The sequence below is a fragment of the Anabas testudineus genome, chromosome 17 (genome assembly GCF_900324465.2).
Source record: "Anabas testudineus chromosome 17, fAnaTes1.2, whole genome shotgun sequence".
Classification (NCBI taxonomy): domain Eukaryota; kingdom Metazoa; phylum Chordata; class Actinopteri; order Anabantiformes; family Anabantidae; genus Anabas; species Anabas testudineus.
Genome location: NC_046626.1, coordinates 13238140 through 13256289, shown reverse-complemented (window position 1 = coordinate 13256289; position 18150 = coordinate 13238140). Strand labels below are relative to the sequence as shown.

Below are 18150 nucleotides of genomic sequence, written 5' to 3'. Positions count from 1 at the left end.
ATTGATAGTCCTGTTGAATTTTTAAAAGAGGAATACTGCTTTGGTATGCAGAATGTCCAGGTTTTGGGTTTCAGTTGATGTGAGGGCTCTCAGGCCTAAGAATGCATATTTGCCCATCCATCAATAAGGAATGTGTGTGTGTGTGTGTGTGTGTGTGTGTGTGTGTGTGTGTGTGTGCGTGCGTGTGTGTGTGTGTGTGTGTGTGTGTGGGTTCGCCTGAAAACAATATCTGATTCTATCCACATGCCATTCACCTTCACCCTGTCCAGCCCTGAGGGCCTGCATCCCGCCTATGATCTGCTTTTCCATCAGATTGCCTGCAACAAAAAGTCTACTTGATAATTACCTCCTGTCCTGTACCACAAGAGACTATAATCAAGTTATCGTTTTCACCCAAAACATTCCTCGGGCTTTGAAATGCTCATTGACATACCTGAAAATAAAGTGATTTCTCTCCATGCTGGTATCGACTTCTGAGGCTGGTGGGAAGAATGAACAACATTCAGATCTCCGTTTTGACAAACTTAATCAATTTGTGCAAAATCAAGTGGAATTAACCACTACCAGGAAAAAGTGTTTGGAGCATAGATTCTTTTTTAGATTTTTCTTTAATGTGACAAGTTAATCTTTTAAGCAGCTATATTCTGTATATTTATAATAGCAGTATATCAAATAACAATATGAAAGGGGAATTATCACCTGAATTTGCAGCTCCGCTTTACTTCGATTCACTCTAAATTCTCATAGCACCCTTTTCAGCTGCAGTAGACAACACACTCGGCTAATAAGCTCTAAAAACCCTCTGCACAGTACTTTCTCAGCACCAAACAGAATGCAGACACAGTTAGCAACTAACTGCTCACACAGTGGAGCATTTAGCAGGGAAGGAGCTAGCTATTGCCAAGTAGACTTAATATTTGAGTGATATTTACCAGGTTGAAAGATTTGCAAATTAAAATTAATATTCTCAGTAACTGCTGAATGTGCAAATAATGAAGTGTTGTTTGCAAACAATCATATTAAATTAAATATCTCAATGTGTTTGCAACTTGTTTTCTCTGCCTCCAAGTGGCCAAGAGATTTGTTATTGCTGGTAAAGTATGGTTAATACATGCCAAGGGCCATTCAAATCAGGCGCTCTAAGTTTTCTTAAAAAGTTTTCATGTGGGAGAATGAACAGTAGACAGTGAGGCTGAGCCCATGAGATAAAACAGTGATGCTTGATTACATTCACGCATCATTTCCTGTAAATTCCTTGTGCGAAGTACATTTTAATCCTGCGCTCTAATGGCGGACTCCGGCCACCAACAGTGAAAACTACCATATGAAGATGTAATCGCTGAATCAATACACTGAATAAATATTTCAAACGCTGGCCATAAACAGTCTCAACAAATGGGAAAGATATCATGCAAATCGTAAGAATTACACCTTTATATCATGCCAAACTTTTACATTTTAAGCATTTAATTTGGAGTACAGAATTCTTCACACTTCATAAATTCTCAATAGCCTATATACTCTTCCTTGTTTTCATTATGTGTACTCCATTTTCCATTTCTTCCACATCCTTGTACCATTATATAACTGATATAAAATGACGCTCCTGCTTGAGTAAACTAGGTCATGCAGGTATCAGTTTTGTCTCAGATGTTTCAGACTGCTCAGTCTGCAGAAATGTAAGAGGACTACCAGATTTAAAAAGAGTGGCCACAAAGGTGTGCACAGGGACGTATCTGCCGTGATTGAATGAGAGCTGTTATCTGCATCTTTAAAATGAAGAAAGCCAGATTCGAAGGGGAGTGTGGGGCGAGGTGGGGGAATTATGTTGAGCAGTTGAGCAGTCGCTATCAACGCTTTGTGTTTAAATGCCAAAATGAGAGCGGGCACCTCGGCCTTCATATCTAAATATTGCACAAATGGGAAATGTAAAAGATTAAGTGGTTTGTCTTCGATAGCCGTGTCATGTCTGCTGAGACAGGGAGTAAAGAGCCGGTGTTTGTTTAGGTCTTAGCTAGTGTTCTAGCAAAGCCAGGTGTGTGAATAATAGGCATTAAAATGCATTTCTTTGAATAAACAAATCAGTGGACACAAATCAAGTATAAGGAAAATGCAAAACGCAACAATGGCTTCCTGAAAAGATTTTCTGCCCATTTTTTTTCAGTTTGTTTTTAGAAACTCAGCATGGCACACTAATTTCTCTCAAAGGGAGATTTTTTTGTTGTTCTTGTTTTATGTTATTGTAAAATATTCCTTGGATCGAACACAGCAGCATGCCTGTGTTTCTCCCTGAAAGGTGGTAAAGGTTAACAATACGTCTCGGCACAGCATTTGTCTCAAGCAGTGCCATACATTGTGCTGATGGAAGGCCCTCCCTCGTGCCACACTGGTATTTCCAGTCCTGGGGTTGACTGAATGGGGGAAGCTATTGAGCTTGAACTCCTCTCTGGCCCCGGGCCATACACATCCAGTCTGTCATCCATTGATATGCTTGGCTTGCCATTTTATAATTCATATTGAATGCTGAGGGTCCATGGCGGGGAGATCATGAATTATCAGTTAAACCATGGGAGATTCACAGATGACTGGTCAATCTGTGTGGTGAGAACAAGCACAGAGGAAGAAAAAAATTGCATGAAAATTCTACCCAACTGGAAGCATTTCAAGAAATAAGAAGTTCATCATCCGGATTGAATGGACTTTCATGCAGATTGGGAGCCATATGGAGATAGATAAATCACATTTCTCCATTTCGTTCCTTATTTACTAATACAGTTTTGTCAGCATTTTGTCACAGTCCCTGCAGTAATGCAACTTTTCAGTTTCTGTACAGTGCATCAGATATATTCCCCTATAGCGTTGTGTAACAATATGCTGTTTTAATAATAACTGAGAATGTGGAAAGTTTTGAATCATAAGAGAACATGAAATTGAAATGAGCCAGAGTCACATGAATCTCCAGGATCAGTATTTCACTCAGAGGAAATGAAATACAATATCACCCCTGATGGGGTCATCCTAGATTTATTGCAACAGCGATTTCCTGAGTGCGTTTTTGGTAAAGCAAAAGCAGCAAGAAGAAGAAGAAGAAATATTTCCATCCAATATGTGAATGTGAAGAAATCTCTTTCCCCTTCAGGTGTGCTTTATTGCGCGTTTGGATTGATTGTAAAAGTTGCTGTTATATGTCCAGCTGATGAACAAACACTTAATTTAATGGACTAGGAGCTATAGTTTTCTGACAGTTTGATTTCATTTGTTAAGCATGCCTTAAATCTTGCTCGCCTGCAGCATCTTAGAGCCATTCAATTCACACCCCTTATGGTAACAAGTTGTATAAACATTGGACCAGATGCCTGCCTCATTCTTTCCTGTCTGCTCTTGCTTTTTTTTTTTTTTTTCTTTCTTGCCAGGCAGCCTTATTCAGATAATAGATGAGTCCAGCTTACAACTAAAAAGCAGTTTGCCTCAGAATCTAAACTTTTGGGTTTGCTTGGTGTAAGTCTCTTTTTCACTGGATGGTTTGGCTGTCATAACAAAGTCATGTATTTAATCTTGAGAGAAAGCAGGAGGATTTCAACTAAAATCAAGTTTATATTACGAGAAGGCTGTGTAGCTTTCTTTGTGTGTGAGGAGGTTTGGAACAGGACTAACAGTATTTACAGAGGCAACAAGTGGTTGGTTCACCATTCATCCAGTAGTTAAATAGCTAAGAGGCATGCCAGAATTAATTTTACCAAACAAAAAGAGACAAACATGTAAAATAAAAAAACAAAAACAAAAGAAAGCATATAACATTTAGTACCAAAGGAACATTGTGTAAAGGCAATCAAAGCAGATTGTTGCTCTGACTAAATACCTGCGGCAGCATTTTTATTATTATTATTTTTTTTTTTTTTTGCACAACAACAACAACTGTTCTTCCCCCTTAATCGTGACTTCCATTTTAACTATTAATTTATTAAAGAGAGCTTGATTTTGGAAAGCGCATCACGTGTAAAAGAACATGAAGGCCATCTGAACAAAAAAGCTTCACACTGTTAAACAAGAAAAAAAAGAGAGGGAGGCTACAATTATATTTACCCCGAGTGAAAATTGTTCAGAAATGATGCGTTTGTCGCTGTCTTTCTCGCTCCGTGTCAGAAATGTCATAACAGCTCAGGTGTCACATTTGTGTTACTGCTGCTTGTGATTTACACAGTAATGTTGGTGTTAAAACTAGTGTTGACAGTGGGAAAGGGACGACAATCAATATAAGAAATTATGTTGGGTTCTGTAAATGTGTTTTTGTGTGCTTCCTGTGACTCAAGTGTATGTTTTAGTGTGTGCACAGATTTTCTGGCATGTTTGTTCTTAAGTCAGAGGAGGGGAAAGAAAAATACAGAGAGGGACGGGAGTGTAAATATAAGATGAAACTAGTTCCACTGGTTTTCGTTCATGTCATTTAGATTTTACAAGGCTAATGGTCATATACGATTCAAATCAGTGCAGTGACTTGTGTTGTGTCTCTTTCTCTCTGTGTCTGCAGGCTAGCCTTCACTACAGGCCATGAATGCACCTCTGTTGCATTCAATGTATTAGTAACCTCCTCAGGCTGAGAGTCTGTGCCATAGAGCATGACCACACATTTTTTGTTCAGGAATTAAATGTCACCTCAGGGTGGGTCACTGGCAAACAAAAGGCCACCAGCCGATTTGCAGGTATAAACAGTCTAAGATAAGGAAGCCCTCTCCTGCCGTGCAGGAAATTGAATAAGTACACAGCAAAAAAAAAAAAAAAAAAAAAAAAAAGTCAGAGAAACAGCAAAGCACAAAGAACGTTTTTGTTTGCCTTACGCTATCCGCACTGACCCCCTCTTGTAGCACATTTCCCCATTGAGTGTGCAAGGCAAGCATGAAAACAAAGGTTTAAGCAAAAACTAGTACCAAAACAGCACTGTATCCCCACATCTGCACATTTTTCGGCACAAGCGGCTTTGTTTGGTGACATGAAAGCACCACCGCTTGGTTGTGTCCAATGACAGCAATAACAACGCTGCGTTGAAGGCTGCTCTTGCCTCTGCATCTGCATGAAGATAAAGCCTGTGTCTCTTCTCAGAAATGCCTGTTCATTATCGTCTCAAGGCCTCGGTCTCTGTTCCTAGCCATCCTTGTAGTCTCCGGCTCATTATTCATGTAATCCGTGTTCCAGTTGCAGTCTCATCTGACACCCTGTCTATGTGACGTACTGAGTAGGCCTCCTGGGCTCGGGTCTGTTCAGAAAGGGCTTGGTGGAGGAATTGGAGGGTTGATTAGGAGGGTGAAATAGGGAGACTTTGCCCCAGCAAACAAGAACTGAGACAAAAGCATGTGATGGATACAAGCCCACATCCTCCTCCTCCTCCTCCTCCTCCTGCTTTTTCTCCACTACATCCTGTGCCTTTTTTTTTTTCTACTCCATCCACAACCTTGGGGAGGCACCTGACTTATTCTGAGGCGTTTTTTTGAGTGGAAAATCCAGCTGGGGTTTAAGTGCAGGGGTAAAATATGGGCTTTAAGGGGAGTTAAGCATCACTCGGGGTAGATCAAACCTGTGAAGCTATAGCCCTGCTGCACTCGGGAGAGTTGCTTTAGCTCACCTCTTTCTGTGTGTTTCATCAACTTCCCAGTGAAAAAGATGCATGTTAGATATTGAGCAAGCTATGAACTAATTCTGTCAGATGGCACTCTCCTGGGAGCATATAGGGTTTTTTCATCTTTCAAGCTGTTTCCAAATGTTTAGCCTCTGTGACAGTTATTTGTGTGTTTATGAAAGAACAGTAGTCTCAGTAGACTGAACAAGGTGTTGAATTACACTTTGCTTTAATCTGAGTGATGTGTCCATGGACCAAACAAAAGAAGACGTTAGATCTAGTTGTATGTATGTCGTATATCTTCTCAACCGAATTAATCCTGTCATGACTTATGTTAAGTACTGACCCTCCTTGCATTCAGAGCATTATATGTATTACTAATGTAATGATGCTTTCCTTCTTTCCGGACTGGTTTTCTTTGATGTTCGCCCACAGGGTCAAAGATCATCCAACCAATCGACAATGGAGAAAACTTTGATTCTTGCTGCCAAATGAAAACACATTCATTAGAGCCTCCACTTTCATGGGCTTCTATGGGCTGTTTTTTTAGGTTTTGCTCTCATGGGATAAATTCTTCATCTGCAGTCTTCTGCAGCTGAGCCGGCTGTTCTGGAGAGCCAAAATAATCCACCGTGTCGACTCTGCATCAGTTGTGGGAAAACATATACATTTTCAGTGCGATGTCTAATCCCAGAGAGTGATTTCTGCAACATCTCGAGTATTTTGTTTATATTGTGGGGCTGTTTATTTTTCAACCTGGGTATGTATCTCATAATTGTTCTATTCTGACTGATGGGTCATGGTAAGTTTGCACTTTCCATCCCTGTAGTAGAGATGTAGAAAAGGTGATTCTAGCAGAACAGCTATTTTAAGGGCTGTTTTAAGTCTTTTGAAAGCTTCTAACTTCTAGCTCTAAGGAAGGTAAAAGTAAAACTTATTGAGTTGCTTTAAAACCCAGTCTCAAGCTGATTTTTAATATGTAAAATGAAAAGCTTGGATTTTTAAATCTTTTTGAATCTTGACTTCTTTACACTTCTGTTGTAGTTTTGAGGTGTGAAAGCTTGCTTGATTGGTCACTCACTATTTAGATATGTTATGCGACTAAAACAGAGACTGAAAAATACTGTATTTTTCCTTTAAATTCACGCTGTTCCCCAAAAAGAGAGAACATTACACGCTTGCATCTCGCAGGATAGGATCTAGCTTTCTCTAAATGGACCCACCTGCGGAGTTAAGAGGGAGCAGCGGGGTCTATCTCACTCAGCCTCAGCAATATGACAAATCCTTCCCCTTAAACCCCTTCAACAAGACATGCGTCTACATGGAGTGTGTGATTCTCTCCTCCCACCTACTGTTTTTTTTTTCTATACCCAAGAAAACATCCAGGTGATGAATTAGAGGAAAGGCCATGGTCATGAATACAAATTGTGGTTTTGGAATTTGAAGTGGCAACACTGAATTCATGTATCACCAGAAATGAGAAAAGGGATATGACTCAGAGCGCCTCTTCTAACCACAAATGGACTCCCATATTGCCAGTTTCTATTTTAGAATACTTATATCGGAATCAAGAGTGTCTGATAGCAGTTGTCTGGGAAAGGCGGGTTTAGCCCCAGGGTTTGTGGTCTTGTCTGACACTGTCTTTAGAAACAATTCCCAGCAAGGTGGACCAGAGCGGGGACTAAGGTGTCATGGGAGATGGTGCCATATGTCAACTAGATTTTCAGTGTTTCACCGCATTTCGACAGTTGAAATGAAATATGACCCTTTGTGGCATAGTGAAGTGATCTCGGGGTGTTGTCTGTATTTAAAAAGCAGGTGTTATTTTGCAAATCCCAAATCTCTTTTCTCATCTCCCACCTCACTCCTGCGTGTCTCTCACATATGATGGGCGGACATGTACTGCATTTGTGAACTTGTCTTGTACATTTTAGGCAGCAGCACTTACAAATTTAGGAAATGGGAATGTTGAGTGCTGTCTTTGTGCAGTGTGAGCTGAGTTAGTCCTTGTAGTTAGTATCAGTCTAGAGACATGCGCGAACAGTGAAGTATGCTTTTGTTTTATCTGACATATAAAAGGTTTACCACAACGGCCTTTTGAATGAAATTTTTATAAAGCTAATTTCCCTCCTTGGCGACGAATCAGTAAGTTCCTCTGAACAGATTAGGAACACTGCAGTAAAGAACAAAGGAGGAGGAAAATAGAGGGGAAACACTGGCAAAGCTTTGTTTTCTAACAGTAAGAATTCAAATATGGTTTTCTTTTTTTTTTTGTCCCGCTTAATGAATTCCCATTGAAAATCATTACTCCATCAGAGCAAAACATGCTGTATGACCACTCTGTCACTCCGGATATTGGATTACAGAGGCATCCCCTGCTGTTGGAGGAAAAGCTTGACTCTAAGATCTTCTCTTTCTTCTAAAGATGTTGGCTACCAGTAATATCAGGAATAAAACAACATAAAAAGACAAACGATCTTGAAGTGCTCCTGCTGTGACCACGGTGGGAGCACTCTTATTTGACTAAAGGCTACACCCTCCTTTATGCTGCAGAGAAAGCGTCCCTGTCAAACCCAAGCCCAGAACAATGGGGGCCAGCCGTGGGGAAACGGGGCCATTTGCATGCAGCTGTTTGCCGTTTCCAGGACCACAAAGGCCAATCAAAGGAACCTTAATGGAGGATGACAAGCGTCAACCAACGCCTTTGCTCTTTGTCTGTGCCAGCCCTCGCCACTCTGTCTGTCCTCCAAAAAGTGGCCCATTTTTTTTCTTTTGGGCTGATCAAACATTCCTTCAGTTTTTTCCTCCCAGCGTCTGATGTCCTGATGCTGTAGAGCTTGTAGGGCTAAAGGTTGGTCACGACTGTGCTCTCGAAAGCTGAAAACACAGCACAGAGCAGCAAAGATGAACCTCAACATGTGTGTTATGGTCTGCCGCTCGCAGCCACCAAATGGCAATATCTCAACACCAAACCTCCATTATCTTTTCGTTTCATCTCCAGGGTTTTAAAAGCCTCAGAGTGTAACTCCGTGGATGATTTCAGATGCATCCATCTGAGCCACAGTGCCACTTCCAATTTCAAGGGTGTTGATTGAAAACAAAATATGTATTATGAGGGGGGTGGATTGTCGCCAGTAAATTATAGGCTGTCAATGGCAGACGAAGAAAAACTCCCAGAATGCATCATATTGAGAAGTGGTTCTGGCCCTTGCTTTGCTCTCTTGAGCTCAAAAGACGGCTTAGCAGGCAGGTCAGGGGGAGGAATCTGAAAAGCTACTTTCCTTGCAGTCACTCACTGACCAGAATGCATGATAAGGCTTCGTGTCAACAAGGCCAGGAACAGGGATCACAGCCAATTATGGCTAAGTCAAAGTGGTTACCATGGCAATTTGACTAACTGCTCTATATTAAGAATTATTCAGTGAGCGCACAGATTGTGCAATTTGATGATAATCTGAGGTACAAATACAAAGAGAGCACCACATTTTTTTCTTTTTATATTTTTACACACACAGGGATTGTGTTATGGATTTTTTTTTTTCCTGCAGCTTTCTTGACACTGTTTTCCCTGCAGCTGGTGCCCTTCTGTCGCAGTCTGCAACTGCTGCAAAGTTGAACAGTCAAACAAAGCACAGAACGCAAGATGAAAAGCTTTTCATACCTTACTAAGACATTGACATTTGTGCACACAAACAATCATCCGCTCGCTCCAAAATCTCGCAAAACTAGTTTAAAACCAAAAGAAAAATCAACCTTAAGATCCAGGAACCTTTGTTGTCACAAGATTTTTCCTTCTTAGCTGTGCTTAGATCCTAAGATCTAAAGCAACATCCAGTTAAGTCGACCCAATATATACTCTCTTGAATTCAGCTCTCCTACAGAGTGAAAAATCTCCTTTATATATATTTTAACTTTTCAGACAGGTTTGTCATTATTTGCCCATTTACGCGTCGACAAGACAGTCGTTAATGAGACCAAGACTATCCACAGTTTGGAGAAGAAGCAATTTGTTCTTTAGGCCGCCAGTACAGTCTAGATACTCCCCCTAATTGATGTAGTGTTAGCCTATGACCAGAGAGATCTATACAGGCAAGTGAGGGAGGAAGAAGCTGGCAAGGCACAAACCTAATCAATCGCTAGGCCTGTGTTGACAGCAGCATGCCATCATGCCATAGTGGTCTGATAGATGGGTAGAGTGGACAGCCAGAGAAAGGAGGTTACAAAGGCAGATGGCGTGTGCATGTGTGTCCACGAGGGTGTTTTAGCCGAACGTTGGTCTCTCAGCTCAGAATTTGAAAATCTCATGAAATGCATTCTTTCTGTCTGCTCTCTGTGGCTGCTGTGATAAACCCGTCACTCCTTCCATGAAGAATGGCAGGCGGGACAATCATTAGTCTTCGCAGTAAACCTGGCGACTTCACTCTGTGTTTTATCATCCACCATTCTGGACAGGTTTTCTGAGAGGTTTGGGTAATTGTAGTGGTTATTGGAATAGATGGAGTGACCTCACAGCCCTCCACTTATGGTTCGGCTACACTGACGTCTCCTAATGAGGTGATAAACAGTCCAGCTAAGCAGAATCTACTGGCCATTAGATAGATCATGGTATTATAATGAAATGTCTAGTGGCCGAGTGCCAGAGAATTTATACCATTAGTTTCATATTTTGTTATATTGCTACCACTGCTAGTGTGTGCAGAAGCTTCTCCTAATATGCCATGACTTCAACATTTCATTCTCAACAGTGTATGCTTTACAGATGTCTATGTGTGTTTTTTTCAGTTTGCCGGTGTGACATGTGCAGCCTGACACAGAATATCATTATAGCTGAGCCAGGCACAGCAGGCTGAAATGACTAGCAGACATGTGGGTCGGGGGTTTCAGGGTAGGAATTTCAAGCCGGTATCACTTCAACTTTGAGCAGTTCAAACAATGCTAATTGCATCAGGCCCGGACTGTCAAAAGTGTGAGGATAATTAGAGTGAGGGGGCAAAGTGAACCCAGGGTGGTAAGTGTTAGTACATGACAATGCTGGGGAGCCAATAGGAGCATGGAAAAGGTAGCGGGCTGAAAAGAGGGCTAATTAGGAGAAAGCAGTGTAGAAAATACAAATGGTAGCTGCCCCCTCGGGGGCCAACTATTGCTGCAAACAGCGGCGATTATTGACAGTTCATGCAGTGCTCTGCTTGCACTTCTTAAATGGAACACATTTGCATGTTCTACTTAGATTCTACCTAATTGTTTTCTCAGAATTGCAGACAGTTACTTTTTTTTTTAACTTTGGATCACTTTAACCTCAGATAATGGATTTTACTTTCTTCTCTTTCCTATCTTTATTATTGCCTTTTTCTCTCTTTGCAAATCTCCATATCTGTAGTTCTGCCCTATTTGTGACATGACATTTTATTACTTAGAAAAAGGAAATACCAAGAAATAACCCATTCCATTGTAATTTGCTGAAAGGGGCGACAGGTTTGAATGAAATTGTTAATTTTCCCCCAAAGTAGCGCTATTTGGCTGCACTCCCATCTTCTGTGTTCCATGTATAGATTTTTCCTCCTGTGTGGACTCCAGACAGTCCCCCCTTCGATCGCCAATGCTGTAAAATGGATTATATTACACTACATTCTGCCGGGGTTCTGCCTTTTTCTGTTTCTTGCTTCACAAAGCAAGTAAAGCAAAAGAAACAAAGGAGGCAGTTGAATACGTTTGGCTCTACAGTAGATGTTCTCTAGGTGGAGGGCTTCCTGATGCTCTGTAGCCTTTGTGTTTGCTCAAGAATTTATGAGGTTACCATTGGCCTCCAATGAATTAAGATTTGATGTCTTAGCCAACATCCAAGACCACAGAGAGATGGAGAGATGAATTGTTTTGTCTTTCCCTATTCCTGCATTGCGTGTAGTGGCCCGTCTGTTTAAAACTGTGGTAAACACTGGACTGCTGTTGCCTATTTATTTTGTGCCAGTAGATTTTTACTTCATGGTGTGCGGCCTCATTGTATTCAAGCAGTGATCCTTTTAACTCACTTTGTTATTTATGTGCTAAAAGTTTCTTCTCTGTTTTCGCGTGCCAGGGTTCAGCCGTGCGGCCTTGCCTTTTGGGCTGGTCAGGAGAGAGCTCTCATGTGAGGGATATGCAATTGATCTCCGCTGCCCAGGGAGTGATGTCATTATGATCGAGACGGCCAACTACGGCCGGACTGACGACAAGATCTGTGACGCTGACCCATTCCAGATGGAAAACGTCAACTGCTACCTCCCCGATGCCTACAAGATTATATCACAAAGGTAAAACGCTGGGGTGCGGAGGGATCTTATTTCACAAACACAACCAGGAGCTAGAGAGGACAAGTATGGACCTCATTCCCCCCTCCTCTCTCCACCTAATATTTTTGTACACAAAAGAACAGTTGAAATTATCACCCTGCTTGTGCATCCACCTACGTACCGGACAATTAATCAACATCTCACACCTTTTACATTTTTTTATTTTTTATTATTCTTTCGTTGACTGGATTATGTAGGTGGCATTTTGAAATTCAGAAAACTGGGGCGCAGATTAATTCTTGATGGGCAGGAATTGACATCCATGCGGCAGAGCTCTTCACACCAGCTGCGTGTTGTTGCTGATGTTTGAGTCATAATCAGCGTAGCTCAGAGAGACTAGGAGTCACATGAACAACCTCTTAATTCCCTATCTGGAACATTGGGTTTGCTTTGTTCAAACACTTGTACTGCATTGAAGTGGCTTTGCCTCAGGTAGTGAGCAGTGCCCATCATCATGCCTTTTATCCTGGTTACCCTCTCACAGGATGCTGCCTCACTGTCAAAAGACAGAACAGCAACACACCAGCTTGACTGCTGCTTACCCCTAGAGGTGTCTGTATTTTTAAAGGGCACTGGATGAACTATTCATAAATAGTAACCAGTACAGTTCATCTTTTAATGCACTGCTCTGTCCTAACCTAGCCCTCCTCTAGAAAGCTTCTGAGCATCATCGCCCACCATCTTACACCTCTGGGTTTCCCCCTCACATCATTCACTTCTGTATTTACTCCCATGAGATGCAGCACTACAGAATAGCTCTGAAATAGATCAAGTCCTGCTGTTTTACTCTGTCTTTCTAAATTTACGACACAGTCCCAGTACACTCATACAGTAACATGCCGCTGACAGTGCCCATGCCCTTCGGTTTGACTAAAACCTGCTAGATCGTGCACCACATCTGTTGACAAGTCAGACTCGCACTTGCCGGAGCTGCACTTCAAACTTATCTCCATCGAAGATTCCCCGGAGGCAGTGTGCAAGCGAAGGCTTTGAGAAGACTGCGCACCACAAGCCCTTAAACAGAATTATTCTAATGATTCAGATCAGAGGAAATGGGCTCCTGACCATAATTAAGGTTGATGTGATAACCAAGGATGTTAAAGCAGTCACACAGCTTTTTGAGAGCGTGATCAGTGCTCAGTCTGCAGCAAACTAAAGCAAGGAGGATATTTAAACTGCGTCACATTAAAAGACGATGGCCTGGCAATATTGTAAAGACTAACAAAAGGCAATAGCACAGCAGACAGATAAACAAACATATTAAACAAGAAAAGGGAGAAACAGTGGGACGTCTGCTGCACAGAGTGGCAGTTTTGTTGGCTTGCAAATTGCAGCAAAAAGTATTCATCAGCAACTCGTTTTTCACAACAAAAACAACTAGACGTGAATCAAACGGCATGATTTTCAACATCTACATCAAAGTGTTTTGTCAAGTAGACTGGTTGTTGACATAAAAAGTGGATGGATGAAAAATGTATGAAGAAACTGATGGAAAGTCAGGCTACTGGGCTTGTTTAATATTCAGGTGATCATTCGCTCAGAGATGTACCCTAAATGGACGGTAAGTCTGACCTTTCTGTCTGCCAGTCCCGTTCACTTCTCTTCTCTGTTTTTCTACAAGTGTAGGTACACAAACTATTCACACACACGCATCTGCTTGAGAAAAGGTTGTTTTATTGACATGCATTACCTTGTTTCAATGTCCACCCATTGCCTGACCCAGTAAAACTAACAGAATTAATCTTTTACCTGGTCAGGGGTGCATCTCTTAAATGGAAAGCAAGTAGAACCAAAACACTTTATTATCATGGGACTGTGCTCAGAGCAGCAGAGATTACATGCACTGATTTCATCGGCAGTTTAAAACAGAGGAAGCGTGTCAAAATGCTTAGCAACAACATCTGCCTCCAGAGCAGGAGCATCTAAAAATTCAAATAGAATAAATGTCACTGAATTCTCAACCTGAATCAAACTAGTATTGGTGCGAGAACTGTTTAGATCCTTTACCTAAAGCAATTACCAGTGGATTTATTTAATATGTATTGAAAAAGTGGTTGTTCATAGTAGCAAACCCACCCGAGATTTATCAAATAACTCTACACTGCTCCTCGGTTCTGCAAACTATTTTATAGTCTTTCAACTTTGGTTTGGTTTAAATATGTTGGTAAACTCTCACTGTTCTCATCACCCCTTTTTCCGCCAACAGCAGCGAGCAGTTTTAGAAAATAAAAAGCCCTGATAAGCCCGCTATACATTTATCTGCCCAGCAGTAAACAGCAAAACAATGGCGCATTTAGCCACTAAATAGCTTGATATTTCCCACAGGAGCTATTAAAGACTAAAGCAGAGCTAAAAGGACAGTGGTCAAAACACAACTGTAAATAAATCTGTCTCACTGTCATTATAAAATGGTAATATTTCAAATATTGACTTTTTAAAGTAAACATTCTTACAATGAACTTAAAGTTTACCAACCAAAAGTAGAATATTCATTTTGTGGATGGCAGTTTTTAGGGGGATTTTCTTATGTAAATATATCTTGTTATTGGACTGTAATCACAGATACATTTATTAGGTAGAAGCACTTTAATATGCTTGATGTGTAGCTTATTTTCACAATTCAATACACTTTAGTGTACCTCATTGGGTAAAAACACATTGCATTACATGACCTAATCATATATTATTTTTCTACATGTCTACAAATCTTAATCTGTTAATAACAACTCTGTCATTTTAATGTAGTGTCGTAGGGTGAACTGTTAAAATGGAGTAAAACTAAAAGGTACTATAAGATGCAAATACAAGTATCTCAAAACAGTATCTGAGTAAATATACTTTACAGAACTGGGAACCAGTGTCATAATTATAACTCCAAACAGTCATTGAATCGAGTATCTCTCAGTACACTTAAAGTGAGTCTATTGCTGTCGTCTGCTGTCAGTCCGTTCACATTAAGATGCAGTGACCCTTCTCCCTTGCAGCAGCTGTAACTGCAGTATAGCCACAAAAATGAATGTTTTATGTGCATCAGGCTCCATATTGTCAGTGATGTTTTAACCATCACTGATAATCCGCATTCTATTCATCAATTACATTAAGGATTTCGCCATTTTTTTTATTTCGTTTTTTGTAACCATATGTAATGTTATAATCCATTATAATCCATTAGTCTCAGTGAAAGGGTTATTATAGGGAGCTGAGAATGGGCCTGGATGAAAAAGTTGCATAAAGAAAATGCAAGCAACAGGCTGAGCGATGTATACATAAAGTGAAGACAAATATGATTCATCAGAGGTTGGATATTATATAAAATTTCTTTGAGATGTATGCTCAATGCAAAACCTTTTATGCCTCTGCGCCAATGATAGCCAGAGCCGCCGTCTGTACAGTCACCCAATTCTCTTGAATGCTATATAAAAGGAACGCACAGAGGACATTATCTAAAATTCATCATAACTGTTATTTGGACTCGATGAACTGATTGGATTTTAGTTGTCAAAGGCCAAGGTCACACTGACGTCATATTCACCTATTTCTTGCAGCCCATTCTTCTGATTGGAAGAATTACTTCAAATTTAATATCACTCTCCAATTGGAGTCAAGGATGAACAGATTAATTTTTGGCAGCCAGGGTCGTGGTGATCATCACCATCATCAGGTCATCCAATCCTTGTGAACGGATATGTCATGACAGACATGTTAGCAAAAGCCTACAACTGCAACCGGGGCTAATTCTTCATCCTTAGATTTACTAATCATAGGATCAAAAGAGAATAAAATAATAACCTAGAAGGTAAAAGAAGGAGATACAAGCAAGGATATATCAATAGTAAAAACACACAGATTATCTTTCTCATATTTAAAGACCCAAGTGTGGAGGGCTGCTTCAGGAAGGCCATCTGACGTAAAACCTGTGCCAAATAAATGTATTGACCATTATCCACTGTAGCAAACCCCCATGGAGATAAGCTGAAAGGAGCTAATGAATCTTAGCAAAAAAGATTAGAAAATATACTCCTAGGCTTGACTGATACAGATCAAACAGGCTTTGTAAAAAACAGGCAAATCCACAACAATGTGATGCCGGCCCTCAACATCATTGATCATATAAATAAGAATAACATGGAAGCTATAGATATTACTCTTGACAACACTTCAAAGCTTCAGCATAAAGGAAATACCTTGAATATATTGGTTTTAATAATCAGGTGCAAGTCCCTGTAATTGTTATCCTGACAAAAGAAAAAACAAACAGACAAACAAAAACATAAAAAACACTGGTATTCTGTGTACAAATTATATTTACATAACAACCCAAACCAAAGTAATTTACAGAATGTGTAATTTCAAATGACAGGTAACACTGTCAAATACCTAAGAGCATAATTAGGATTTATCTGTTCTTTGCAAACACACTTATACTATTATAGAAATTTGAGCAGACAAACAGATGGTCGTTGTTACCAATGAGCATGTAAATCAAATAGATGCCACGAAGATAGTGCCAAGATTACATCTTTTTTCAATCATCACCTGTTGAAATACCCTTTAATCAGTTTAATAAACAGAAAAGAATGATTTCAGTGTTTATTTGGCACAGACAAAAAACCTAAAGTGAGACTCCCTAAAGAAAAAAGGGGATTGGCTCTGACTTGCTTGGAATACTACTACAATATGTACAGCTGTGTATTCTGCATTTCCTTTTTCTTTTTCAGTGTGACCCTAACTGTGATGCAAAATGGAAGGATTTAGAACAAACTCTAACAAATCTTCCTGTCCAATCTGCAGCCTACATATTGCACAATATCCTAACGGAAAGGTTTAGATACATAGATAAACTAAGACTTTGGCAAAAAGTGTTAGCACCATGGGTGGAGGAATTAGTCTAATTAACATTAACATTTTCATTGATGCACATAAGGTTACAATTAGCAGATAAGTGATATGCAGCATCTACTCAACCTTGCGATGGCTCCGGTAGTTCACTCTGCAATATAAAGTTAACACAAGTTGAGTGGTCAAACATTAGCAGAGCAATCTACTACCTCCAGTTCAGCACTCTGAGGACATTCTCTTGGAAATATATTATAAGAAGTAACAAACTTGGACATGGTCAGTGTCGGAGAATGTAATAATGTCTCTGCTGGTCACTTTTATGTTTTTTGGGAGTGTGGTGGTAACAGAGATAAGGTCAATAATCGGTTCAGGGATTGATTGGGAAATGTGCCAACTGCACTCCAAAAACATGGTAGATATTTATTGCAGATACTAGCAGCAAGTAAAAAGGCAATAACAAAGAAATGGTCGAAACTACAGGAAATCTATCTTATGGGGCGAATGACCTTCTCTCTGAGACATGCTACTATAAATGTGAACAATAGTGAAAAAAGTAGCTGAACCTGTACCTGGGGGTGAAGGGATGCTTTTTAAATGATTTTTTAAAAATTAAATCTGATCCTCATTTAGAAAACATGTTGCTGCCTGATTGTTTTAATGCAAATGACAATCATGGAACCAAAAATCACTTTGACCCCAAACTGCATCTCTCCGTCTGCCATCATCAGGAATTTACCTAAGATGGCCCTGTTGGTTGACCCTTGTTCTGTTTGTCTGATTTTTGATGTACAATAAATAAAAATCAAGTAAAAAAAAATGTAAAGCTGGATGTGGAGTGCAGCTTCAAAGGCAAGTATCTGGTTAATGTACATACATATTCCCTTTTATGCATTACATTAGTTATAGTTAAAAGTGCACAGTAAAGGCTTTGTGTGGCTGTTGTGCAGCTCGATCCCCTTTGCAGTGACAGAAAGCCTCTTGAATTACTGATGGTTCTTTGAAAGTCATGTCCAATGTTGAAATATATGTCCAACTTGCATGACTGTTACTGACCTTCTGAAATATTTATCTCAGGCTTGCAAATTGTTGAATGTCCTATTTTGGTGCCAGTTTTTTCCTTGTTTGCCTCTATTACTTCTCAATCCCACGGCCTCAAGCAAGCTTGATTGAAGTGGAGCCAATTTCACCCTACACAGTATTTATACAAACTCAGTCCCCGGCTGTTCTTTTCTCCCCCTCTCCCTCTCTATACTTGAACTTTTGTAGCACCCACAAACATCTGCAAACACACACTAACTTTACAATTCACACAGCAGACATGTTAATTCACCGAGGCACACCATTTCATGCTGGAAGGCAAACAACCTCTCAGAG

General features: G+C 40.3%; 1 protein-coding gene across 8 annotated transcripts in view; it reads left to right on the top strand.

The window, feature by feature from the left end:
• LOC113171779 (adhesion G protein-coupled receptor L2-like) overlaps positions 1 to 18150 on the top strand; it is a 77603-nt gene that overhangs the window by 19575 nt on the left and 39878 nt on the right. For all 8 annotated transcript variants that reach the window (XM_026374463.1, XM_026374462.1, XM_026374461.1 and 5 more), the window contains exon 3: positions 11685 to 11898. In XM_026374463.1, coding sequence (XP_026230248.1) covers positions 11685 to 11898 — 214 coding nt within the window. The remainder of the gene's footprint in view (positions 1 to 11684; positions 11899 to 18150) is intronic.